Below are 27,817 nucleotides of genomic sequence, written 5' to 3'. Positions count from 1 at the left end.
ACATCCACTGATATTCCTATGTGATTTCTCTCAGCGGACTCTGTAACCTGATGTAGGAATGAGGAAACTGTTTTAGTTCATCCAGAGTTGGTTTTGTTGTTCAAGTTCATCGGCTGAATAGTTTAAAAAATGAGTTTGAGATGTGAGCAAGAGAGTGGCTGAACTGAAAGAATGTAGATGGCGTTAGATTAGAGAGCCTATGATTGAAAGCCAGCAAAAGAATGTCAGGAGAATGGTCATCTTGACAGTGAAGACCAGGTATAGCAGAAGGAAGAGAGGGAAAGAATTGCTTAGCTTGATAATTGATGCCAGAGGTGGGGTGACGAGAAACTCTTTTCTTCAAAATTGATAGTTCTGGTAACAACACTAAGGTAGAACCATGAGAATGCCTTGGAGTTAGGGTCATCTGAGACTCTCATTTAACAAAGGGTTGATAACATGGGCTCTGGAGTCACCCTAGGTCCAAATCCCAGTGCCTCACTTATCAGATATGGGATGTTGGACAAGTAATTAACTGCAGCAGGCATTAGATACTTACCATTAAACTGAGGATAATAATAGTCCCTTCCTTTGGTTTCTGTGGTAAGATTGAATTAGATCATCCATGTAAAAGAAATTTATCAACCCCTGGTACAGCTCAAGTGCTCAATACATTTCATTGGTAGTTTTAATTTTATTATTAGTGTTGGTTCCTCCTTTACTGAAATCATAAGACAGACTTTCTCCAGTAACACCATAACATATTATGCCTTATACTTATGTAACTCTTCAACTTTTGTAAGGGCTTTCCAGTATCATTTCATCATCTCTTTCCTCATGGCAATTGTTAAGGTAAATGACAATGTTCTCAGGCAGACAGGAAGTCCCTGCACTTGTTTTGTCTCTCTCCACCAGACTCAGCACCTTTGGAAACCAAAAATTCTTTCAGAGGATGAACAGGAATATGATCTTCCCAACACTAAGTCACAGAATCACTCAGCCCTCAAGATGAATGAGGTCTTGGGAACCAGCAGTTAACATAATGGCTATGTCGCTGGACTCCCATGTAGTCAACCGCGGTTCGCGTCCCAGACCCGGTGACTTAAAACTCACGCCGGGCGCGTGTGCGTGCGTACACATCCCGAGAGGAGAATGGAGGAGAAGGGATTGCGGCGTGACTATCCCCCCTGGGGGGTGATTTCTCGCTTTCTGTCTCTATGTCTCTCTCTGTCTGTCTGGTGAGCGCACGCACCCTACAGTGAAAATCTATCAAAAAAAAAAAAAGTTGATTTCTAGCATATTGGTAAAACTTTTAGAATAACAACCACAAAATATAATAACTTATTTTCCGATCTCATCTTAGAATTTTCCACACAAACAAGTGCACAGTTCTCAATTTACTGTCTTGTTTGGATGGATTAAATACTCTTCCAGGCTGCATTGCATTTAGCAAAATGAACAAATAGATATCTTAAAATAAAGCTTATTTTTGAGCAATATGTGGATTTTATTTAATTTTATTATCGACATTTTAAAAAATCATTTTTTGAGAGAAGTCTCCCCAATATGGTCTTACCACACTGTGATTCTCCCCTGGTCTTCCATGCTACAGGCCCAGTGTGTTTAGGTGGACCTGGAAACCCAACCCAGAGCTTTTATATATGGCTCTAGGATTACGCAGCAGTACCCTACCATCTGTGCTTCTGCAGCTAGGCCAGTTGTTTTCATTTTTGTCATAATTTCAAACCATGACTTTAATCATGAGAGAAATCATATTTAACTTTGAGACAAGGATCATGAGTAATGGAATCTGGATCTGAAAATTCTGCTGTTGAGGCCAGAGGAACTTCATAATGTTTCTAGTCTCTTCATTTGTCAGTGTCTTAGTATAAGGTAGGTGCTGTTTATTCAACTCAGCATCATCCTAGCTTCTTCAGCCCATTCTTATTTGGCTATTTGACCTTTTATGTAACTTTGGTACCTTTAGCTATTTGGAAACTAAGGCCCAGAAGGGACAGCTTTAGTGACACATCATAACCACTTTATTTATACATTTGTCATTTTCTTATAAAGCTTTGTAAGAGTGGCTGAATGTTAATGATTATAACATTCTTTTATTTGGGTAGCATTAGTGGAAAAGCAATGTCTTCTAATTTTTAAACTTAAAATAAGTATTTACTTATCTGAGACCAGCAGCTGGCATAATGGCTGTGTTGTTGGACTTCCATATAGTCAACCGTGGTTCAAGTCCTGAACTCGGTGGCTTAAACTCACGCCAGGCTCATGTGCATGTGTGCTCAAGATCCCGAGAGGAGAATGGAGGAGAAGGGATTGTGGTGTGGCCATCCCACCTGGGGGATGATTTTTCACTTTTTGTCTCTCTGTCTGTCTCTGTCTTTCTAGTGAGCGCACACACCCTATAGCAAAAACCTCTTAAAAAAAAGATATTTACTTATTCTCAAATTTAGATATATGTTAATGATGATGATTTAGTTTAATTTCCAAATAGATTAATGACCACGCTTTCTATAGGGAAGCTAGATATTAAGGTTTTTTTTCTTGATTAGGAAAATACTTCAATTAAATTTAAGTTTATTTAAAAGTCTGTACTACAGTGATTCATGATGGTTTGTGATAAGTGCAGTGCTTCAAATTATTATGTTATTTTAGCTGGAATAACCTATCTATGAACACTTTACTGGGCATATTTTAAATGGACTTTCAAATACAGTGTTACTTATGCTGATGCCTCTGTCTTCAATGCTCATCTTGTTGTTACTGATTTTTATTTTATTATAGTAGATGTTACGTGTTGCCAGCAAGTGAAATGTTTCATATATGATTGCTACTAATAGTTCTCTGATTATCTGACAAATTTTAAAATATTAACACTTTTTTCAGTTAAAACACTAGGTTCTTACTAAAACAATACACATTATTTTTCTCAACAGTGCCATCTGTTTTAGTGATAGTCAATCAAAAATACACATAGTATCCCTTTTGGGATAATAAAGTAGTCTAAGAAGTAATTATTTCTATATACATGTATTCCCAATTAATATGATTACAAACTACCCAGAAAAGGGCTCATATTTTCTAGACTGATTGCTAATGAAATTGAATATGGATGATCTTTTAAAAATTTATTTTTGCATTTATATTTAATCACTGTACATCTTTACAGTGTATGACATGATTTTTCCCAGCATGGATATGGTGCGTATTAGTCAAGTCAAACACATTACCATGTACATTATCATCAACAGATAACTTTTCATTTTTGTGTCTATTAAATGTTTTGTTTTCTTCCCTGATCCCTTCCCTCTCCTATGCTGTCTCTAGTGTCTACAGTTGGCCTCTCTACTATTATACCTTCCAGTCTTTCAGTTTCTGCTATAGAGTGCAGACATTTGGTATTTATTAAACAGGGAAATACAATGCCTGTCTTTATAGTCTGGCTTACTTTGCTTAGCTTTAAATCTTCCACTTTATATCAAATGTGATTTTAATGATATTAGAGATTGTTTGATATAGTACACATTCACTTTTGACAAGAACTTGTTCCTAATGTTTCGCATGCTTTATTTCTAGAATTTAACATGTGAATTGGAGGGCAGGGAGAAACAACAACTACAGATGTTGGATCGACTTAAGGAGATTCAGAATCATTTTGAGACATGTGAAATGGAGCGTAAGCGTGCTGACCTCCAGATCTCAGAGCTGACTCACCATGCAGAGGATGCAACCAAGCAGGCTGAACAGTACCTCAGTGAGTTCCAGCACTCAGAGGCCTTGAGAGAGGAGGCAGAAAAGAGGAGAGAAGACCTGAAGCTAAAAGCTCAAGAATCCATTAGGCAGTGGAAACTTAAACATAAGAAATTAGAGCGAGCATTGGAGAAACAATCTGAAGCTCTTGAACAACTGACAGAGAAGAATAATCAGGTATAAAGGCCAAATTTCTGAGGACTGGTTTTCTTTTTAACTAATCATTCATTTATTCATCCTTTGAATGAACAGTTCATTCATTCATTTATTCATCCTTTGAATGAACAGACACTTGGGTAGCCATGTTGTGCATACAGTCTATCTGTATGCCTTTGAAGGAAGAGTCTTTATGTTTTGGCTATTTCAAGGTAAAACGTTATTTAGGTTTTTTTTTTTTTTTTTAATCTTTTTAATAGTTAAAAATTATGTAGCTTTTCAGCTTTGGTTTAGAACATGGGTTTACCCCTCCCCCTAGTTTGGCTTTAAGTTTCCTAAATTGAATTATTCTTTAAAATTCTAATTATCAAATGGCAGAAATTACTGAATCTTTCTTAGCATCATATGACTTTTTTCTCAGTGCCCATATTTCCAAATCTCATTTATTTGTATATTTCAATTTAAATATTGGTTAGAAAGAAACATTTAAAAAATGCAATAGTTACTACTGGACCATTTTCTAGCAGCAACTATAATGGGGTTAGTTAAATTATTGACTTTGATAGTCTCACTGACTGAGCAGTGTTACTGGCTCACAAGCCTTTTTAAGACTGCTTTTATGCTCTTTTGATGGGAACCACAAGCATTTCACGTATCTATGTATGCATTTCACATCCTCTTTTCTCTTGTATAATCAGTTACTTTAAATGGATTTTATGTTCTTATGCTGACTCTCAACTATATCTTTGGGTTGAATTAAACCCAGATGTTTATGAGATAATAAGCAGGAAAGTCATGATTGATTTTTATCCATGTTCAATCGTGGCTCATCATTTGTGCCTTGTCATTTGTCACTTGTCAAGAACTCTGAACATTCCAGAAGAATAACCATTTGGATATGACTTTCTTTCCAACGAAAACTAAATGTAGGACAATTATATTTATAAAATCAATTGTCAGCACTTAACAGTGACAGATGCTTATTTCAGATGAACTGTCATGGAAAAGATGCTTTACCTTTTACATATGAATTACTTGGACATATAAGACATGAAGGAAGGGATCACTTTGCACTCTCTGTGTAGTGCTTTTCATTTTAACCCATCTGATGCATCCTGGGTGACTGGTTGCCCTCAGGCAAAGCAGTTCTAAAGTTTTCAGACTTCCATCTGAACTGATTTGATCCCAGGAACTTGCTCTACCTTGATTATTCTGTTGGCAGCCTGGTTTGACAACTGGTTCAATGAGACTGAATATAAGGGAGGTAACTAGAGAGAAGACTGGTTGAGGAGACTGACTGAGAATCATCTGGGGATTTCATTAAAGGTAATTTATAAGGGCCCATGTCCTCAGAGAGTATCCCAATCTTTGCTGCTGAGAGTTTTCTAGATTGAGTTTTTAAGAATATTAAAAATTGTTAAATAATATTTTCTCAGAATACTCCTGAAATAATTATTTTGATCACTTAGCATTGCTAATGATAGGCAAAGAAGTAGTTTTAAAGTGATTGCCACAGTTAGGATAGTATCACAATTATCGCAGCAGGCATTGTAATTTCTCCTTTAAAAGCCTTAAAAATTAATGCAGCATGTTGTAGTTAGCAATAGTTAATCAAGGAAGAAAAGATAAGAAATGTTTCACTGCAGATTCAAGTGGCCAGTAAATCTGTGATGTGGAAATACCTGGTAAATAATTTTGGAAGAAAGTATTTTTATTTTACATGTATTTTGTATGTAATATTTTACTTAATATTACATCTAAGGAATATTTAGTGTATTTAATTTTTTTATAAGATGGAACAAGAATTTCCCTCTTTCTTTAAATCATATGTCTATTTTGAGTTATTTTTGTGTAATCATGTGACTTTTTGGTTTTATTTATTTATAATATATTATTTACTTACAATCATTGTACATCTCTATAGCACACAGCATGGTTTTTTTTTTTTTTTTGGAGAGGTTTTTGCTATAGGGCTCATGCGGTCGCCAGAAAGACAGAGAGAGACAGAGAGACAGAAAGCGAGAAATCACCCCCCCCAAGGGGGGATGGCCATGCTGCAATCCCTTCTCCTCTTGGGATCTTGGGCACGCACGCACATGCACCCGGTGTAAGTTTAAGCCACCCCAGGTCTGGGACTCAAACCGCGGTTGACTATGTGAAAGTCCAGCGACATAGCCATTACATGAAATGCTGGTCCCACACACAGCATGTTTTTCAAGGTATGCATGTAGTATGTGATAGTCAAATCATATATATTATCATATATCTAATGTTTTTTTTTTTTTAAGAGAGATTTTTGCTATAGGGTGTGTGCACTCACCAGAGAAACAGAAAACAAGGTATCACTCCCTCTGGGGGAATGGCCATGCCTTAATACCTACTCCTTCATTCTCCTCTTGAGATTTTGGGCATGCACACACACACACCTGCTGTGAGTTTAAACCTGCTGTGTCCAGGACTCGAATCGCAGTCAACTAAGTGGGAGTCCAGTGGTGTAACCATTACGCCGTCTGCTCGTCCCCATATACATAATTTTCAACAGAGATCTTTACAATCTCTGTCTGTTAAGAGTTTCTTCCCTGTGCCCCTTCCACCCACCCTCTACTATTCACTCCTTTCCCATACAGTGTCTGGTATCTACATTTGTCCTTCTTATCATTATATCTTTGCATTGTTCAATTTCTACCTTGGAATGTAGACATTTGGTATATATTGAGTGGGGATATACAGTGTTTACTTTTCATAGTCTGGTGTATTTTTTTTCGCATTAAATGTTCTATATTTATTTACTTTGAAGCAGGTGACAAGGTCTCAATATTCCTTATGGCAGGGCAGCATTCCATAGTGCATACGTGTCACCATTTTTCAATCATTGGGCATTTGGTTTGATCCTATGTCTTACTAATTGTGAATAATGCTGCAATAAACAGCTCTGAGGAAGATATTTGAATGGCCAAAATGCATATGAAAAATATTCATCATCTTTTATTATAAGGGAAATGCAAATCAAAATCATAGTGAGATACCAATTAACTCCAGTCAGAATGGCTATGATCAAAAAACTAAGGCACAAGTGGTGTGCTATAAGGGAACCTTCTTACATTGTTGGTGGGAATGTAAATTAGTACAGCCACTATAGAAAACAATAGAGAGGTTCCTCAAAAACCTAAAAATAAAACTACTATCTGATGTACTAATCCCACTCCTTGGTATTTACATCTATCTATGTATCTATGTATATATGTATGTATGTATATATGTATGTATGTATGTATGTATGTATGTATGTATCTATCAATCATCTATCTATTTATTTATTGAGAGAGAGAGAGAAAAAAAAATGATAACCTCCAACAGGTTCTTGATGCTTTGCTTCTCCCTGTGCTTCAGCCAGCCTGGATCATGAACATGCAGGTGGCTGGCATACTAAGGGAGGTATCTAGACTCGAACTGATATCTCATATAGGTCTGCCTTGCAGAACATTATGTTTTATTGCTGTGCCTCCATCCAGCCCCAGAATATTTTATTCTTAATAAATTATCCACTCTCCTTAAGTAATTACCAATATAGTTTATCCTCTTTTTGTTTCTTGGGAGTTATTATTTTCAAAAAGTGACTCCAGGATATATTTGAGAGCGTATATTGAAATAAAGATGGTTCTGGTTTACATATTTGTCTTATGAGGGTCTAAAGAATGAATTAATTATATAAAAGTAGTCTTATTAAGCTATCTTATATGCTCACATGATGTGATCTTTTAATTTGCAAAATGGGTTTTTATTAAAAATTTATTTATTCATTTATTTATTTTAATTTGACCAGAGAGAGACATAGAGAAAGAGAAAGAGTGAGAAAGCAAGCCACCAGGTCCAGAACTTGAATAGTGGTCAGCCATGTGGGGGTGTCCAGCACCTCAACCACCACGCCACCTGCTGATCCCTGCAAAATGGTTTTGTGCCTATTTCCATTACTTCTTTTTTTTCCTAGCATAATTTCTGTTTTAAGATTTTTTTACTTAAAAAATATATTAAATAGCCAAAGACTTTCATTCTCTTAAAAATTGCTCTAGATTTATTCTTCCCTTTCTCCCACTTTATATATAATTTCTGAAATCTTAGTAAGATTATCAAATATATGTCATATTGCAAAAGCTCTTATTATTGAAGGATAGGTAATATCAAACACATGGTATATCATTGCAGAAAAAAAGAGATTGTATACTTTCTTTAAGAGACAATAAATAATATGGATTTTTATATCAGGAAATCATCATGTCCTTTAGAGATATGTAGATGAAGACATTGGGAGACGTAAAATGCTATATTATAGATACAAATATCTAATGGTAAATCGTGACACCTTTATTTTTGTCTCTTTTTTTTTTTTTAACCTACATTTTTTTTTTAAATTTTTATTATCATCATAATCTTCTTTATATTACATTGGATTACATATAACTTTACAGTGTATTACATTGTTTTTTCAAAAGGGAATGCCATGCATGTCAGTCAGTACAGAGACATTAATCTCCCCACTTCAACATTCCATATCTTTTCTGTTTTCCCCAATCATTATTTTTATTATTCTAATTATTTTTATAAAACAGTCAATTGCTATTTCTCGTTTTGCTTGTAAAAATACTTTGCCCATCATGAAATACTTCTCAGACCAATCCAGTTGAGAATACTATACATGTCATCATCAACAGTTAATAAGCCCTATCTGTTTCTCACTAACGTCCTGTCTCTCTATTGTTCACTTGCTGTCTTTCTCTATCCTCTTCTCTGTCTCTTTTTTTTTTTAAAGAGAATTATTTATTTAATTTTATTTATTCATTCATTTTTTACTTTGAACAGAGACAGACAGACACACAGAGAGAAGGAAAGTGAGAAAACAAGTCACCAGGTCTGAGACTCAAACTGTGGTTGGCCATGTGGGAGTGTCCAGTGCCTTAACCACTATGACACTTCTGGCCCCTCTCTCTTTTTTTTTTTAAAAAAAGGACTGTTTGAAATCATTAGTTTTTATATGTGCTTTGACAATGATAAAGGAAAAAAATTGAACTTGGAGTCTGATTCTAGTGTATACTTTTCTGAATGTTTGCAGACTTTTTTTTTTTCCTAACTTGGTTAATAGGAATGCTTCCTAGGTATTTTTTCCCTGCTGAATTGACAGAATAATTGTCTTGCCCAAGCATTGAGCTTTTTTTCTTGATAGTGTTTGACTCAAAGAATCTTAAATTGCCATTTTTTCCTTCTGTGTATTTTCCTGCTGAGTAAAAAGAGAGTTATATGTAATATGTGCTGTTTTGTATACTCTGAATTTTTTAATGTTGAAAGTGAGAAATATCAGTGCTAAATGAGTGTATCAATTTTTGAATGTGTGTGCAGTCCTACCATATGCAGTTTAAGAAAGGCTGTTGATATATTAGGACAATCCAGCAATCTGTCTGCATTTTTCCCTTATATGCAGAAAAATAAAATTAAAAAAATTCTCCCTTTGCCTTTTAGTTAATTCAGAAATCTATATAGTTGTCGTGCCTTAGAGAAGTTGGCACCTATTCCTTTAACCGCCAGAATTATAGTTAGCCAATATTATTATTATTTTTCTTTTTGGGTTTTTGCTATATGGCGTGTGCACTCACCAGAAAGAGACAGAGAGACAGAAAGAAGTTACCTCCCCCCACAGGGGGCATGGTCATGCTACAATCCCTTCTCCTCCAACTAATTTCTGTGGTTACAATTTGTCTTCATCTGCAATTGTTCTATGTTTAAAGCTGTTCTTTGTTAGCAAAATCTGTCTCTGACCTTTCACAGTTACTGTGTTTCTTTTTTCTTTTTAAACCATTAATACCTTATTTCGGCCATTCCTCTGGTTAAACAGCCATTTCTTTGCTTTAGGTTTTTCTTGTCAGATTGGATTCTATTAAAAGCTACTTCGATGAGATCAGCATTTTCAATTTCTTCCTCTGCCTCACATATTTTAATAATCTCTAATCTGGGGTCTATTTCTCCATTGTCCATCTCTTCTGAACAGTACCAGCAAAACTTAGAGAAAAATGTCACTTGCCTCCTGTTCTGGTTATGGTTACATCTTTTCCCCTCCATCCATTCCATGTAACTAATTAATCTAAACCAGTCAATAGGTACGCTGTCCTAGCTGATAAATGAGGAATAAGCAGGACGTCTGTTGGGTAGCTCCTGGTGAATGTTTATTCCTAAAAATGATACACTAGAAAATATTTCTCCCTCCTCTTCATATTGTTTGACTATATTATTATACCTGGAATGGCTGAGAACTGTGTTGCTACCATCCTGAGAATGTAGCTTCACAAGAAGGTGGTATTACTGAGACAATGGCAGAAAAGTGGAGTGAGAGCTTTGACTTACTGTGGTCTGGAACAGTTCTGTCTGGAATGATAATACGTTTCTTTGTGGTTTCTGCGAATTTTAATTGTTTTTTCCTCCTAATCTCAGCAAAAGAAATTCAAACTGATATAAAATTTCAATTCTAGGAATAAGAAACTATAAATTAAAGAACCTAAACTGTAGGGTTGACTGAAGGAAGTAGGGCAGGTGGTAGGATCATACTATTTTAAAGGGAAAGCTGATAACCCTTAGAAATCATCTTTGGAGCATTGATGCAGTGGATCAGAATATGATATTAAATAACCACTAAGCTAGAAAACTTCAAGATGTTGGAGCAGTGTGCACATACTTTAGAAATATCCTAGAGGAGAGGGATAAGTTTAGGTTGAAGCTTGTTTTCTATTAATAAAAGCAGAGAGTGAAATATTTTTAGGGTGAGAAGTCTGAATCTAAATAGACTGAGTCTAAGTCTGATAATTTAGTCTTTTCAGGTTAGTCAGGCCAAATTATCTATGTAATCTGTTTAGTCCAAGCACAAGTAGGAAGTATGAAACTTAGCAACAATAAAAATGAGATAAGAAACAGGACTTTTTCTCACGATCCTTTCAAGAACTTAAGTATTCCTGGCCAGACAAAGGGGACCCAAGTTCATCATTTTGTATTGCATCAAGATAAAGGGTATTCAACTGAGGGCCCATGGGAATGTTCGGGGTATTGAGGCAGTGGTTAGGGAGAAACTGACATTTTCAGACTCATAGATGATGTCTAGACAAAACCTTGGGCTGTAGTTACTAGCCAAGCAATTAACCAGAAACAAATAGAGTTTACTCAGTTTTTAGTATCTGTATTGCCAAAAAAATTGCAAGCTTGACCAACATAGACAGACTGTGACTCTTCACACTTTGGCTGTCACTTTGTCATGAGTTGATATGCTGCTTGGAACACTGAGAAGGGTGCAAAGTCTGGAGAACTGTGCAGTAGCAAATCCTAAGCTTTGAAGGACTTTTGTTGAACTACCCTATCTCCAGACTTCCTCTTGTGTGATGAGAAGAATAAATACCCTTGCTATTTATATTAATTTTGGAAAGATATAATATTTTGTAGTCAAATTTTTCCTGATAGAGATTTATCCTGAAGTATGATTTTGATTTTCAGGACTGCTAGAAGTTTAACTCATGGCCAGGGGACTATGCTATTTGTTTCAAACATTAATCACTTTTTAAAAGCTACCTCCCTTCACTCATAGGTACCTTCACCCACTCCCCATTATCCTTACAACCCAAACTTGATTCTATTAGTTTTCCTTTTTTCTAGAGTGGTAAGTAGAATGAACACTGCCACCCTCACCCTCAATAGATGTCTCACCCTAGTTTCTATAACCTGTGTATGTGATATCTCTCCCATGATTATATTATGTTATTGGGACATTGACCTTAAGATTAGAGGATTATCTGGACAGACGTAATATAATCACACAGACCCTTAAAAAGATATCTCAGTCCTTACCGTATTGGTTATAGAAATACCTGAGACTGGGTGATTTTAAAGAAATAAATATTTATTCTGCTCATAGTTTAGAGGTCTAAGATCCAGGGGTCAACTTCTTCTGAAGCCACAGTATGGCAGAGGGCAAGATCTTGAGCAGAGCAGATGTCCATACATTTCTTCTTTTTTTTAAAAAAGAATTAATTACTTTTATTTTTGTTATTTTTAAATTTGCTATAGGACATGTGTGCTCCCTAGAGAGAGAGAGAAAGAGAGCAAGCCACCAGGTCCAGTACTCAAACCATGGTTGGTCATGTGGGAGTCAGGCGCTTTAACCACCATGCCACCTGCTGGCCTCCGTAAGTTTCTTCTTGTTCCCATCTTTTTCCCCCCTCTTTTATACACACCAGAACTCAATCAGAGAGGCCCCACCCTACTGACCTTATAACACCAATGGGCCAAACTCTGGTCTATCATGAAGGATTAGGTTTTCATTTAGCACCTTTACATTTCAACCATGTCTCATCACGTGAATTTCTGGGAGATATTGTCATTACAGCAAAAGAGCACATTTTCTGGCAATTAGAAGAAGATCTGAGGTGAGAATGACTCATTATATAGTTGCTAGCTTGGTTGATGAAGAAATTCATGAGTTCAGGAATGTGTGCGGCTTCAAGAAGCTCAGAATAGCCCTCGGTCTAAACTAGCAGGGAAATGGAGACTTAAGTCCTACAACTGCATTGAGCTAAATTCTGCCATTAAGGGAGTTTGGAAGTGAATCCTTTCCAGAGTTTCCAGATAAAAGCTCAAGCAAGCTGCTCCCTTGGTTTTAGCCTTAGAAGATCCTAAGCGAATACTTTACCTGACTATTTTACCAATTAGAAACAAATAGAGATAATAAATGGGCATTATAAATGGAGACTTAAGTCCTACAACTGCATTGAGCTAAATTCTGCCATTAAGGGAGTTTGGAAGTGAATCCTTTCCAGAGTTTCCAGATAAAAGCTCAAGCAAGCTGCTCCCTTGGTTTTAGCCTTAGAAGATCCTAAGCGAATACTTTACCTGACTATTTTACCAATTAGAAACAAATAGAGATAATAAATGGGCATTATTTTAAGCTACTTTTTTACCTATTGGAAACAAATAGAGATAATAAATGGGCATTATTTTAAGCTACTAAGTCTGTTGGAAATTTTTACGCAGCAGTGAACAAATAATATATCTACCCTTAGGCTTATCTGTCTTGCTACTTTTCCTGCCTTACATGTTTTGAAGAGCAAGCTCCTTCATCCCTCTGCCAGAGTCTCTCCACTAGGGGGACATGGCTCTATCACTTACTCCCTCTTTTCACAGTTTTGATTACTACCTTGCATAAATTTCTCCCTGAGACCCTGGTTCCTCCTTGAACTTGAATCCCCACCCCTGTTCTTTTGTTTCCCCCTTTCTACCAATCTTCATCACAAGTTTATGGAGTAGCTGTTACTTGTTATCTATGTGAAGGTAAATAATTTCATTATGGCTATAGATCTACTCATGATTGGATTCAGACCTAAATTTATTTTCTATGGTCAGAATTCAACCGCTTAATCACCTCTTTTTATTATTTTTGGGGGTTAGCTTTGAGTTCTTTCTTTCACTCTATTAAAATTGAGAAATTCGAGGAAACTAAATTTTTTAGAGTGATTGACTCACTACATTTTACTACAAATTATTTCACACTCATGTATGAATGTAAAGTATAGATGTATTTGCAAGTATTTTGTGTTTTGACTCATTATTTCTAATTCTGAAATGAGCCCCCCCACACCCCTCAGTTCAAGACATGGTATATATCTTAGTTCATTTTGTGGTGGTATAACTGAATAACACAGACCAGATAATTTATAAAAATCAAAAGTCTATTTGATCACTCTTTTGGAGATTGGGAAGGGATCTGGTGAGGGCTTTCTTGCATCATAATATGGTAGAGGGCATCCCATGGTGAAACCGAGCAAGCCTGTGTCAGAGAGAGAAAGGGGGCTCTACCCGTTCTCACCATATCTCAATAAATCATTAATCACTAATGCGTAAATGGCTCTCATGTTATTTGGTCCTACCTCTTAATTCTGTTATAATGGAAATTAAGTTTAAACAATTAAGTTTAAGAGGGGACACATATTCATCAGTAAGCAGGCACAGAGATTCTCCTGGCTATCTGTGTTGAAAAGAAAATAATCTCTTGACTGCCCACTTTTTTCTTTGTGGCGATTGAGTGTTAAGCGTTTAAAGCCATGAAGATTAATTCTTGGCCTCTGTCGCTCACTGTAATCCCTAACCTCCTAAAGAGGCCAGCACAGGTTGATGGGTGTTCAGGCCCTTGGATTTTCCTTCGAGCTCCTTTCCAACCTCTTCTAGTCCTGATCTCTTTTCTACCTTTGTGGGGCTTCAAGACTCCTGGTTTTATATTTGAGGAAACTGATTTCTTGTGTGTTAACTACTGGTTATTTTACTGATGAACCGATTGTGCCATAACCTTTCTTAGATTGTATCTGCATGTTTCCCAGTGTTATTTTGTACTTCTTTTTTTGAGGGTTCTCTTTTTTGAAAGCATATCACTGGAATGCACACTGTTGCTATTTTAGATAATGCTATATTATTTCAGCATCTGGTAAATTACCTTTATAATAGGAGTCTTTTTCTTTTCCCATTCCTTTGCTCAATTTTTATCTTACATTTAAATAATTATTTATGACGATGTGTTGATACAGGTTTTGGTGATTAAAATCTGAGACACATGTTTCAGTGGTGTGCTGTCAAGGTAATTATGTGTTTTTCCCCCAGCTAAAAAAATACTTCTTATTAAAAAAATGGAAAAAAATACTAAGTATTATTTGGTGACCTTTTCTTTTCGTGGATTAGACTATTTTGTTATATAGCAGAGCCTATGGTGAGTTTCACAGTAACATTTTTTGCTTTATGTTTTTAATCTGATAGATTCTAAAAGAAAAAGATGAATTGAAAAGTCAGCTTTATGCAGCATTACAACAACTTGAGAGTCTTAGAAAGGAACTTAATGATGTCTTAACCAAGCGTGCCCTTCAAGAGGAAGAACTTCACTGTAAGGAGAAGAAACTAAGTGATGTTCAGTCTCATCAAGCTGACCTTGAATTAGAAGTCAAGAATTCTCTGGATACCATCCATAGACTAGAAAGTGAACTGAAAAAACAGAGTAAGAGTCACAATCAGATAAAGGTTGAGAAATCTCACCTGGAAGAAGAGATTGCAGAGCTAAAGAAGAGTCAAGCCCAGGACAAAGCTAAACTTCTTGAGATGCAAGAGTCCATCAAGGACTTGAGTGCCATCCGAGCAGATCTTGCTAACAAATTGGCTGAGGAAGAGAGAGCCAAAAAAGCAGTGCTTAAGAACATCTCTGATCTCACCGCACAGGCGAAATCCAAGGATGAAGAGACAGCTACAGTCATCACACAGTTAAAGCTAGAACGAGATGTTCACCAGAGGGAGCTGGAAGATCTCACAGCATCATTGCAGAGTGTGAAAACAAAGCACGAGCAAAATATTCAGGAACTGATGAAGCACTTTAAGAAAGAAAAGAGTGAGGCTGAGAACCATATTAGGACACTGAAGGTACCTGTGCTGAATTATCCTGATGATACTGAAGGAATTTTCCTGGTGGCTCATGAAGTTAATAAAGCGTAAACTTTTAGAGATCATTTTGTATTCCCAAGCACTGAAGGGAAGATAAAACCAACAATAAAGAGGCTTGTTCATGCCTGTTCGGCCAGGTTGAAATGAGTTATAGCAGCCACCTGGGAGAACCTATTTCAGAGCATTGAAGCCCTGTAAAAAGATCATTTAGCTATTTGGGGAGTTCAGGAAAGGCAGAGGTGGCAGTAAGTCGTGGACCTGAAACGTGCCCTCATTCAACATTTATGACCTCCTAAAATATAAAAGGCAAAGACTTGTCAAGGCCATAGTCGCTATAACTGCAATCCTTATTAGTAGGGTAACTAAAGTGGATCAGCTTATGGGTGGTATAAACCCAAGGCTTTTTGAGATTCACCCCTTCTTTTCCATATGAAATTTGCCTAATGAAGATGTTTAATTTAAGGCAATATTTTTAAGACCTAATTATATTAACATTATCTCTATACAGGGCAGTTATTTTATAACATGGTTGTCAGGAGTTGGAGAAGTCAAAGCAACTCTTTGGTACTTTATTTTTCCTTCATAGTACATATCATATGATATGGATTCCATATTATTTTTTATTCTTTATTAGAATGAAAACTCCATGAGGACTGGAATTGGAGTCTGTTTTATTTATGGCTAAATCCCCAGTGCCTAGAACAGTTTCTGTAATATTATAAATATCTGTTGAATAGGTAAATGAATTAAAGCATCTTCAAGGGTTAAAATCATAATTATTTTTTTCAAAAGTCCTTTAATTGCAACTACTATTTTAAAAATGTGTATGAGGCAGGAGGCAGGATCGAGTTACATTGGAATACTGACATTTATAGGGAACTACCCATTATATGAAGCCTTCTGCAGTCTGATATAACTTTCTTGAAATGGCCAATTTGGGGCCATGAACAGGGTTTGGCAGATCAGAATAGAGGCTGAAAAAGTAGGTAAGGAATCCTTACTAGATTTCGTTGAACCTAAAATCCCATCAGTTGTAAGATATATCATTGTTATATGCTACTAAGAAAAAAAAAATACTGCCTCCTGCCTGTGAAACCATGACTGTAGAACAACATCCCAAGTCAGAGATGTTAAAATGTGAAAAATATACATCTTAATATTGATTAAATTTGGCACAGTAGTCCTTAGAGTTGTTAAGGACAAAAATAAAATAGAAATAAAGATATGGAAAAGAACTGATCTTAAAGAAAAATAAATGTATTACAAGGTGATTGGCTATGACAGCAATACCACTAGTAAACATGCTTTTTTCATCACTTTGTACCTATAACTATTTTACAAACTTCACATTTGTTAGCCATTTTATACTCACACCATAACTGCTGATTGTGTGGGGTTGTTTTCTTCCTGATGAGGAAACTGAGATAGAGAAGCGTAAGTAATTTGATCAAGGACTTAAAAAGTTGTATTATCGTCATCATCGCTAACTATTAGAGATTAGGTTTGAACCTAGGTAGTCCAGTACTCATTTTCCTAGCTACTTTGCTATCCTGGAAAAGGTTTAGAATCAAGTATGATAAGTCATAATTTATGTGACTAAGTGGATTATGATGCTATTTGCCAACATGGAGAATACAGACAGAAATTCAGATTTGGACAGAACAGTGGCCTCTCCAGGTTTTTTAGCATGTTGAGTTAGGAGGGAGAGACCTTAAGATTAACCATAAAAGTGTAGGTAGAGGAGTTTAGTACATAATGGGTCAGGGATTGAGGGGGATACTGAGATTAGACTGACATGTTTGAGAGCCAATAAATTAACATGTGATATCTGAGATCATGAGATTTGGATGAGATTATGCAGGGAGAAAGGAGAGTATTACATTCTAGAGCATGCCAATGTTTAAAGAAAGAATCGAGAAAGAGATTCTAGAGATAAGAGTATAAGATCATATGATAGACTGGCCCCATAGCCTAGTGATTAAGGGAGCTAGATTCCATATGGCCAACGGAGGTTTGAATCTTGACCCTGGTGGCTGGAAAATCATACCAGGGCTTGTGGATGCATGCCCCAAATCCCAACAGGGTGGAGAAATGGAGAACAAGGAATTGTGTTGTGATCATCCCACATGGGGATGTGCTTCTTCCCTCATCTCTCTCTCTGTTTTCTCTGGTGAGAACATGCAGCCTCTGGCTATTAAAAAAAGTAAATAAGTAAATAAAGACCATATGAGAGACAGAAGGAGAATCAGAAGAGAATGCTATCTTGGAAACCTAGGTAGAACATTTCAAGAAAGATACAATTAAGAGTGTTAAATGTGGCAGATGAGCTAAAAGAAGTTAAAAAAAAGAAGTGTTCATTCTATCTCACAGAAGCTGATGGAGAATGTCCAGTAGATGTGAGGAGGATGGATCAAATATAGTGTATATGTATGTATCTATTGGGTTGTCTGAAAAATTGACTCATTTTTGCATAGAAAATCATAGAAAAATAAGTCATGACTTTCCTGATGACCTAATATGTGTGTATTTATGTGTGTATATTCATGTGTTATATATATGTATTTTTATGTGTATGTTATGTAACATTCAGCAGCAAACTAGCTTTCTCTTTCTCTGAAGGTTTTGGAGGAAACCAGTAAGACTAGGTAAGTTTGAAAGGGATGATCTAGGTGAGTTGAAGAGAATTTTGATGAATAGTCCCTTTCCTCTGTCTGAAGTAGAGTAGGGCAATAGTCCAAGAAGAAACTTATGTATGGTAAAGATGAAATCTGCTGTAGAAACTGAATCACACTGAATGAGACCAGTCTGGGAACATGTAAAGTATGCTATGTGGCTGACATTGGAATAAAAATGTCATTGGCAAAGAAAAAGAATTGAGGGGAAATGAACCTATGGTGAGAGGTTACCTATTTGGTTGGAAATTCTTGAATTGCGAATTTTTAGAGGTAGGATCCAAGATGTGGTAATCTAGTTGTTGCTTTTGTGGGTGAAGATTATTCAAATAGAAAGTTCAAATAAGTGTGAGATTAGCTTGTTGGAGGGGCATGTGGGTATTTATGATACTATTGTTAAGACATGAATTGGGCATATGCCAAACACCCAGTGGAGAGGATGATTGGTCAGTCAGCTATTGCCAACAAGAAAGAGGAGGGAGGAATAGTTTGCATGTCAAAGGAAGGCAGAGTTTTTGCATGAAGAGATGTGCTTGTGATGATTATTAGCAGTACTGGGCATGACCATGAGAAATGAGTATTTTCAAGGAGTGTACAGTTTCTCTTGAGAGTATTGATGAAACTAGACCAATCTTTCCTTGTCACTGCTACTACTGTCTTATCACTGTAATTTAGGTGGTGTGATAATTTCCACATCATCAGGAGTTAGTAATAATTTATTCAGTTAGGGTAGGTTCAAGATCGTATGTATAAGAACATCACTTTTCACATTCAAATATGCTTTCTTGAATGGCAGATAAAGTAATGGAGTTACAGCCTGACTCTCAGGAATTGCATTTGCTTATGAATTCATTGGTGTATGAACATTATATTAGATGGCATATTAGAAAACAGGACAGAATCTTCTAATTTGGACAGATTAGCCGTGCTTCTGTATATTGGGTTGACGAGAAAGTCATGACCCATTTTTGCATAGAAAAACATAGAAAAGTATGCCATGACTTTTACAAGAACCCAACAGCTTTCTTACTTCCTCTGTTCTTCTCCAGCTTCTTCCTTTCAGCTTTCAGGTAACACCTGATTCCTTTTGCTAAAACATGTATGTTAATATGTCACATCCTGCTCAAAACCGTTCATTGATTATTTGCTGTTTCTGGAACAAAATCTCCACTTTAGTCCACTCCTTAATATTGCCCCACCTTACTTGAGCACATTTATTACATGCAGCCATATCCCACACATACTTTTCACTGCTTGTCCTTTATCTGGGTTGGCCTTTTTCCAAATCTGCAGGAAGAAAAATTCTGCCTAATTCTTCAAAGCCCAATGATTTACCTCTTTTATGAATCCAATGAAGTTGGAATAAATTTCAACTGGGGTTGGGCTAGATCTCAATTGAGGTTGTGCTAGATCTCAACTGAGCTTTGGCCAAATATCAACTGAGGTTAGACTAAATCTCTCCATCCTCTGTATTTCCATCACTTTTTGCTGGTGCTTCTATAATAGTATGGCTTGTTTGGGCTGCTTCATGTTTTGGTTTATTGTGTGTTCCCTTGACTCCAGAGAGACAGGCATCAGGTCTTAGGCATTTTTGTATCCTCTTATGGTGTCTAGTGTAATGTCTAGAGGTACAGAAGATATTCACTGGTTGTTGTGAAAGGTTTAAAAAGCTAGAAATAGAGAACTTGCTGCTTGCTTACTTCATGCAGAAAAGGAAAATTCATTACCTTGTCCTTTCTTAGGAAGTAATTTGAATTCATTTATAGTGAGATGACATTCAGACCTTAAGAAATTACTTGTGTGTAAATAATTTATAATTTAAAAGTATTCTGTGGATCTTTTGAAACCTTCAGACTTAAAAAAATTTTTTTATATAGTCCTAAAACCTCAGGACTTTCATGTCTTAATGATATCCTCTAGCTACTATTATTATTATCAGAATATTGGGTTATCACCTCATTATAATTTCAACAGAGTCATTTTGTAGAATGTTTATTTGAATCAAAAGATGAAGATTGGATAGCTATACTTTTTGCCACTTACTGGCTATTTGATCTTGGCCAAGTTACTTCTTTTCTTTTCTTTTCTTTTCTTTTCTTTTCTTTTCTTTTCTTTTCTTTTCTTTTCTTTTCTTTTCTTTTCTTTTCTTTTCAAGGTTTTTGCCATAGGGCTTGTGTGCTCACCAGAGACAGAGAGAGACTGAGAAGGAAAGTGAGAAATCACTTCCTAGAGGGGATGGCCATGCTGCAGTCCCTTCTTCTCTGTTCTTCTGGAATTTTGGGCATACATGCATATGCGCCCAGTCTGATTTTCAGAGCAGCACTTGAATGTGGTCAACCATGTGGGAGTCCAGTGCCTTAACCATCACACTACTTGCTAGTCCAAGTTATTTCACCTTTTTATGCCTCATCAATAAAATGAGAATAGTAATATCTTTCTATATTACTGAGTTGTTGGGACTATAGTATCACTTTGTAAACCCTCAAAAGAAATGTCAATGTAATAAAAATAATAAGTCAGCTTTTGGTCAAATGTAGGCATTGGTGTACTGGTAAATATTTAAAAATAAGCAGTCTTTGAGGGGGTGACTTACAGTATTTGCAAAGTTAAGTGGTGTAAGTGTTCCCCTCTTGGCTGATTTAAGGCATCAAATAAGATTTTACTAGAGAAGGACAAAGGTGAGAGGAGATGAGTCCATGTGACTCTATTTTTTTGAGAGTTTTTTTTTTTTTTTTTGCTATAGGGCACCTGTGCTCACCAGAAAGACAGAGAGATAGAAAGCGAGAAATCAGCCCCCAGGGGGATGACCACACCGCAGTCCCTTCTCCTCCATTCTCCTCTTGGGATCTTGGGCACGCACTTACACGTGCCTGGCATGGCGTGAGTTTAAGTCCCCGGGTCTGGGACTCGAACCGCAGTTGGCTACATGGGAGTTCAGTGACATAGCCATTACACTAACTGCTGGTCCCAGTTCAGGTGACTCTTGAGAGGCTCTGTGAGCTGGCTCCCGCACACCACTGACCTTACAGGGAACCTTAGTTACCTGTGCATTTTATGGGACATAAACAAAAGTAAAAGCATTCTACTGAAATTTGAAATTGTAATTGAATAATTTTCCTGATGAGAGACTTTATTTTGTAAGTTTATTTTAGGGCCATGATTGCTCATAAAAAAATAAATCAATTCCTTTGTTAGTTCAAAGTAGCATCGAGTCTTGGCAAATTTTGTAGGATAAATATAGATTTTTGTCTAAAAGTCATGAAACTTCTTCCTTTCAGGAAGTTGTTTACAAGTTGTGCTCTTATATACCTAATTAGACACATATAATAAACTTATAAAAATGAAGGAAATGGATAGATTTTAGTCATTGGAACACACATATATACACACATGAATATTTTTAATTTGCTAGAGGGCGTGACCACTTGCCAGAAAGAAGAAAGTGAAAAAGCACCCCTATAGGGGATACTCATGTGAGGGATGGCCGTGTGGCAGATAGTCCCTTCTTGTAATCTCCTCTTGGGATTTTGGTTATGCATGCATATATACCTGGTGTATTTTTCAGTCCTCTGGGTGTGGGACTTGAACTGTGCAGTTTGCCATGTGGGATCCAGCCTCCTTAATCACCAAGTCATTGGCTAGTCCTAAAGCATTTATTTCAAACAGAGTATATATAGTAACTTAGAGAAAATTAGAATTGGTAAGTGTAGCCAGGTAGCATTACAAGTTGCCCTCAGATAATTTTAAAAACTTAATGACATTTTACCTTTTGAGAGGCAGTGTGACAGAACTGTTGAAAGCATGGATGTTAGAAAAAAAATTGCTCGGTTCAAATCCTGGCTCTGAATTTGCTCAGTCTGTACTCTTGGGTAAGTTATTAGTTTGGCTCTGCTTCAGTTTCAGAAATGAAGGCAATGAGGCAATAAAAGTACCTCTTTGGTCAGGTCATTGTGGGAATTAAATGAGGAAAAACTATCTAAAAAGATTTTAGAGCAGTGCATAACACCTAGTATATATATTGTTATTTAAAAGTTATGTAAGTCCATATTCCTGGAAATCTTTATTGTGTCCTATGTAGACAAGATTACTCCCAATTATTATTTTTTTTAGGTTGATTTTAGTTATATTACTAATAAAGATCCCTAAACAGGTACTTTATTATACTGTCCATGTTGAAATAATCACTGGTAAATTCTGTGGCATTACATCTGTAACTTCTTGGCTGTTACAATTCATAATCTTCTTGAGTCCCACAAGAGTGGTACCAATAATGACATTGTTTAAAAAGTAAATAATTATTTCATGAAAATGAGTTAGGCAGAACAAGAATTTAAGCTCCTTCCATAGATATCACAACTGGTCAGTTGCTAATATTATATTATGTCCTTTTTAGGGCACCTCTCTACTAACTTCTTCCATTCTCAGTAGAGTTGGTGTCCCTTCTTTGGTACCCTTTGGCTAGTACTTCTCCATCATTGTTGTCAAATTAATTGTTTCATTTATCTCTTTTTAATATTCTTGTCTGCTATCTTCAGCACCCAGTACAGTGTCTGTCACCTATCAAATGTCCAGTAAGTGCTGAGGTATAACTGAATAAATGAAAAGAATATATATTTTCTTTGTGTGTATTTACATGTCTACATATGAATGCTTTAGAAAAATTAAAGTTATAAAATATTTTCCCATATATTTTCCTATATAATTTGCTTGTTATAATTTGACTATGGCGAGCAGACTTTCTCTTTGTCCTTTTCTTTTTTTCAGGCAGAAAACTTAGAAGATAAGAATATGGCTAAGGTCCATCGTTGTCAGCTAGAGAAGTTGAAATCACAGTGTGACAGACTGACAGAGGAATTAACCCAAAATGAAAATGAGAACAAAAAACTGAAACTAAAATATCAGAGTTTGAAGGACCAGCTAGAAGAAAAGGTAAAAATATTTGTGAATTCCAATATAGAAGATGTACTCTCATTTTTCCTAGAACACATTTTATAAATTAAGAAATGCCAATTGTAGTCTTTCACAGGAGAGTTGTTCTGGTTCTCAAAACATGATAGTTTATTAGAGTACTATGATTTTTACTGTTCAGTTAACCAATCATCTTCTAACACATTTGATTTTAATCTTCTCTTGTGTCTCAAAGTAGGAATTCAGAGGGATGATAGGAAAAAAAAGGATGATTTTATTAAAGTCCCACCATGTCAGGAATTTATGCAAATGATTTATACATATTTACTGTTAATTCTATCAGCTTTTTGAGTTACTATTTTCATCTTTTTGAAATACTGTAAAAGAATGCTATAGATTAAATGGCTTAAAACCAAATTTATTTCTTACAGTTCTGGAGACTGGAAAGTCTAAAATCACGATGCTGGCAGAGTCAGTGTCTGAGGGGGGTTGCTGCTTTCTGGCATGGATTTCTGTGGTGTCTTCTAGTTACAGCCTTACATGACAGAAGGCATGATGTAGCTCTCTGGGGTCTCTTTTATAAGGACAATAACCCCTCATTACCTAATCACTTCCCAAATACATTACATTGGGGATTAGGTTTCAATATACGAATTCTGGAAAGACACAAGCTACAGTAGTTAGGTCTTACTGGTCCCCTTTAAACTATGAAGAAACCAAATAAAATAAGTAGTAAGTGCTCATTATGTACTAGGCATTATGACTTTTAGTCATTATAATAATTTTATGACATTAATACTCTTGTTCTCATTTTTATAATTGTTGGAGATGAAGGTTTAGAAAATTCTGACTTTGATAGATTCCTACCAGGCTCATTGCTTTCCTTTTAGTAGATGGGTGAATTTATTTTAAGAGGTTGCTATGTATCATTTACATATATATATATAGGGTAGAATAGTAGGAATTTTTTGAAGTCATTATTTTTAAGGTTTGCTTATGGCAAAAAGTCAACTAAGAGTAGAAGACTGAATATTTAATTTTGCTTTTTGTTTCTTCCACTAACTTCCTAAAAGGATTTGCAATCGAATATGATAGAAGTCATATATAAAAGAAACCATTAAAGTATGAATGATAGGATAAGACAGTATGGACATGGGCCAAATGAATGCTGTACTTGATCACTGCTACTAAAATCTATGATGAAGGTACTATTGCTGGGTGGGCTGTCATAAAACTTTTCATATGCGTCTAGTAAGAAACTTTCTTAATGCTTTGCTCCTTCTTCTATTTGCAGTTTGTAAAATTTCACTATATTATATGTACTTTTCTTTAAACCTCTCTCATAATTATTAAAACCAAGGAAATAAGATGTAAGTTAGCTTGGAGTTTATGATTAAATTTGTTTAAGTTGCTAAATTTAGACCTACAATCTTGACAACAGGTAAAATTTTGTTATTATGTCATGCTTTGTTTTTTTGGAGAGGTTTTTGCTATAGGGAGCGTGCGCTCACCAGACAGAGAGAGAGAAAGAGACAGAAAGCGAGAAATCACCCCCCAGAGTGGGTGGTCACTCCGCAATTCCTTCTCCTCCATTCTCCTCTCGGGATCTTGGGCACGCACGCACACACGCCCAGCGTGAGTTTTAAGCCACCAGGTCCGGGACGCGAACTGCGGTCGACTATGTGGGAGTCCAGTAACATAGCCATTACGCTAACTGCGGGTTCCTGTCCTGCTTTGTTTTGTTTGTGTCTGTGATTCACACTTATTTAATATATCGATTGCCAGGGTGTAGTTTCTGTGAAGATAATGCTAAACTTCCCAGCTTTTCCATAATTAAAATATTAGCCAAAAGATTGTGTTAACATATTTTATATTTCCTTATATGTATTTAAGAGATAGTGGTATAGACTTTTGAAAATATAAAGTTTATTTTACTCTACTTAAATATTTCTTCATTGAATCTATTCCTGATGTTCTAGATATATATATGTGTTATCACACATTTATATTATTGGAGCATTTAGCGTAGAGCAGAGTTTGAAGAGTTCATGATTTCATTATATTGCAATGTATTTAGCATCTACTACGTGGCAGGCATTGTACTGGTTCCTGAGAGTAAGATGTGGATAATTTAGCAGTCTGAAATTGATGAGTACAAAGTAGGATTATTAAAAACAATTTCTTTCAGTTATTAAATCTACACAGTAAAGTTGTGACTGCTAGCTAATGCATATAAAAAATGGCCTTTCTAGTCTAAAATGGTGTATTATTTTAAATGATCTTTATAGTCTAAAATGGTGTATAATTTTAAAGATACATACATATAACTTTAAAGATACATACATGTATTTATACACATATATGTATACCATATATGCTTTCTTTTTTCCCTTTCTTTTCTTTATCTTCTGTTGCCAGAGTGCATGTGCTCACCAGGAAGAGAGAAAAAGAGACAAACAGAGAGGGAAAGACAGAAACTACCTTCCACCCAGTGGAGTGTGGTCACTCTGCAGTCATTTCTCCATTTCTCCATCCTGAATTTGGGGCTTAGATGCACACGTGCCTGGTGTGTTTTGTAAGCTGTTAAGGCTAGAATTCAAATTACATGCTTGCTTATGTGGGAACTGATTCCCTTATCCATAAGGCCATAGGGCTGCTCTGCTTGCTTAAAAAATATTTAGTAGACTTTATTATTATGTACTTACAAAAACATTTGGCAGAGGACACATGTGCTTGCCAGAGACAAAGACACAGAGAGAGGGAAAGGGAGAAAGCGCCCCTCAATGTGGCATGGCCATGCTGTCCTCTCTTCCTCTCCATCTGTATCCTGTTGAGATTCTGGGCAGGCATGCGTATGTCCCTGGTGCATTCCTCAAGCCTCTGGGGACTGGATTCAAACTATGTGGTCAGCCATGTGGGACACAGCTCCCTTAAGCAGTAGACTATAGGGTCAGCCCTGTTATACAGTTTTGATTGACTTAAGTCTGTCGACCTATTCTTAAGTTCATTTAGCCACGAACCAAAATTTTGTTGCGATGAGCCAGCTTTGAGAGGTAGCCTTTATGTTTATGGGCAAAACTGAGTTATGAGTCTCTTCTTGGTGTGTCACTTTATGCAAGTTACTTAAAACTTAGAGCCAAAGTTTTATCATATGTAAGACAAGTATAATGATACCTTTATGAAAGGGTAAACTGTGAGAATGTATGAAAAGTGCTTTGCAAAGTATCTGAGGTCTAAGTAAGTGTTGGTAGCCATCATTATTTATTGTTGTTTCCCGGTATGTGCCTATTAATGATTCAATCAAGTGATCAACCAATCAGCAAATATTAGTTACCTATGGTCTGCCTAATAATATGTCAATAATAATATTGGGTTGTCATAAAAGTCATGACTATTTTTTATGTTTTTCTATGCAAAAATGTGTCATGACTTTTCTGATGACCCAATAGTAGTAGTAGTAGTAATAATAATAATACTGTGCTATGGTTTACCCGTAATAAGCCATAGAACTATGCTGATTGGAATGTTAGAACCAGATTGTATAATATTGAATCATTTGAGACAGATGGTCCATAAAGGAGGCTCCTATGTGCAAAGAGCTGATAGTTTTATCAAGTGGTATTGAAGGCATGTGTGTTAAGCAAACCAAACAGGTAGGCTGATTTACAATTATGCTTGTTATTTGAGAACACATCTTGGTTATTTTTCCATCTCCAAGACTAGGCACAGAGCCTGACACCTAGGTAATTTACAAGTAAATTATAGAGAAAGGTGTGTGTGTGTGTACATTTGTATCATCTATATTTCTTAAAATATATACATATGTACATGTTTATGTATACACACACACACACACACACACACACACACACACACACACGAAGTAGCCAGACTGTGGGAAATAAAACAAGGAAAAAAACCCTACAAAATACCTTTTCATTGGAGCACAGGTGACTAATACTCTGAAGATTACTATTTAAACAATGCAACGAATTTTAAAAATAGGAACTTATTGATTGAAGGGGGTTTATAATATGTCTTTGCTGTGATCAAAAGGCAAACTTTTCTTATTTGCTTCAGAAAGTTTTAGGTCGTCGGAAAAGTCATGACTTATTTTTCTATGCAAAAATGTGTCCTAACTTTTCTGATGACCCAATAGTATTCTTGCATTCCTACCCCCAACATAAATATGTCATGCTACTTTGGCTACTGATATATACACTTTTTAAAAAGTTTCCCTTTTTCTGCTGAGTGAGAGGCAGATGGACACAAATACAGGCAGGCATCCCAAGCAGATGGTCCTCATGCTATCATTCTCCTCTCCCACCATCCCTCTCTCAGCCAGTTTGGATCACAGCACACACGCGTGTGCCCAGCATGTACAGGGATATAGGATATAAACCTGATGCCTTCCTGTGTGTGTGTCCTTGTGGAGTTTTGCATTACCACTGCGGCTTCCCCACAATTTTTTAAGATCGTCCTCCTACTATTTTGACGATGTGCTTTGTTTTAGTTTGTATTTCTTGTTTTGTTATTATTACTTGATAAGCTAAGAAGGTGTTAAAACTACATCAAAATTTGTAAAAGCATTAGCACCAGTGGTAGCATTAATCAGTGGTAGAAGATTGTTGTTAGTACATATGCACAGAATTGCTAACTTTAGCATATTTTCCTTATGTATTCAGTGGTAATATGTGGTAATAAAATGAATTTTTTCTAACATCTGATTTTGCTTTGTCCCATGGTATTTTTAAATTTTACATGACAAAGAGAACAAGTATTATGCAACCCACAGGATTTTTACATATTCATTTAAGATGCTATTATGAACTTGTTAC

The 27,817-nt window shown here is 36.1% G+C and overlaps 1 protein-coding gene across 1 annotated transcript in view; it reads left to right on the top strand.

The window, feature by feature from the left end:
- The window catches only part of CEP128 (centrosomal protein 128), a 461,274-nt gene that overhangs the window by 134,429 nt on the left and 299,028 nt on the right, over positions 1–27,817 (top strand). Inside the window, exons 15-17 of the mRNA XM_014591066.2 lie at positions 3,571–3,921; positions 14,728–15,378; positions 22,836–23,000. Of these exons, the coding sequence (XP_014446552.1) occupies positions 3,571–3,921; positions 14,728–15,378; positions 22,836–23,000 (1,167 nt within the window). The remainder of the gene's footprint in view (positions 1–3,570; positions 3,922–14,727; positions 15,379–22,835; positions 23,001–27,817) is intronic.

The sequence above is a fragment of the Tupaia chinensis genome, unplaced genomic scaffold (assembly GCF_000334495.1).
Source record: "Tupaia chinensis unplaced genomic scaffold, TupChi_1.0 Scaffold000528_1, whole genome shotgun sequence".
Classification (NCBI taxonomy): domain Eukaryota; kingdom Metazoa; phylum Chordata; class Mammalia; order Scandentia; family Tupaiidae; genus Tupaia; species Tupaia belangeri.
Note: the sequence above shows the minus strand (reverse complement) of the source record. Positions and strands in the feature narration are given on the sequence as shown.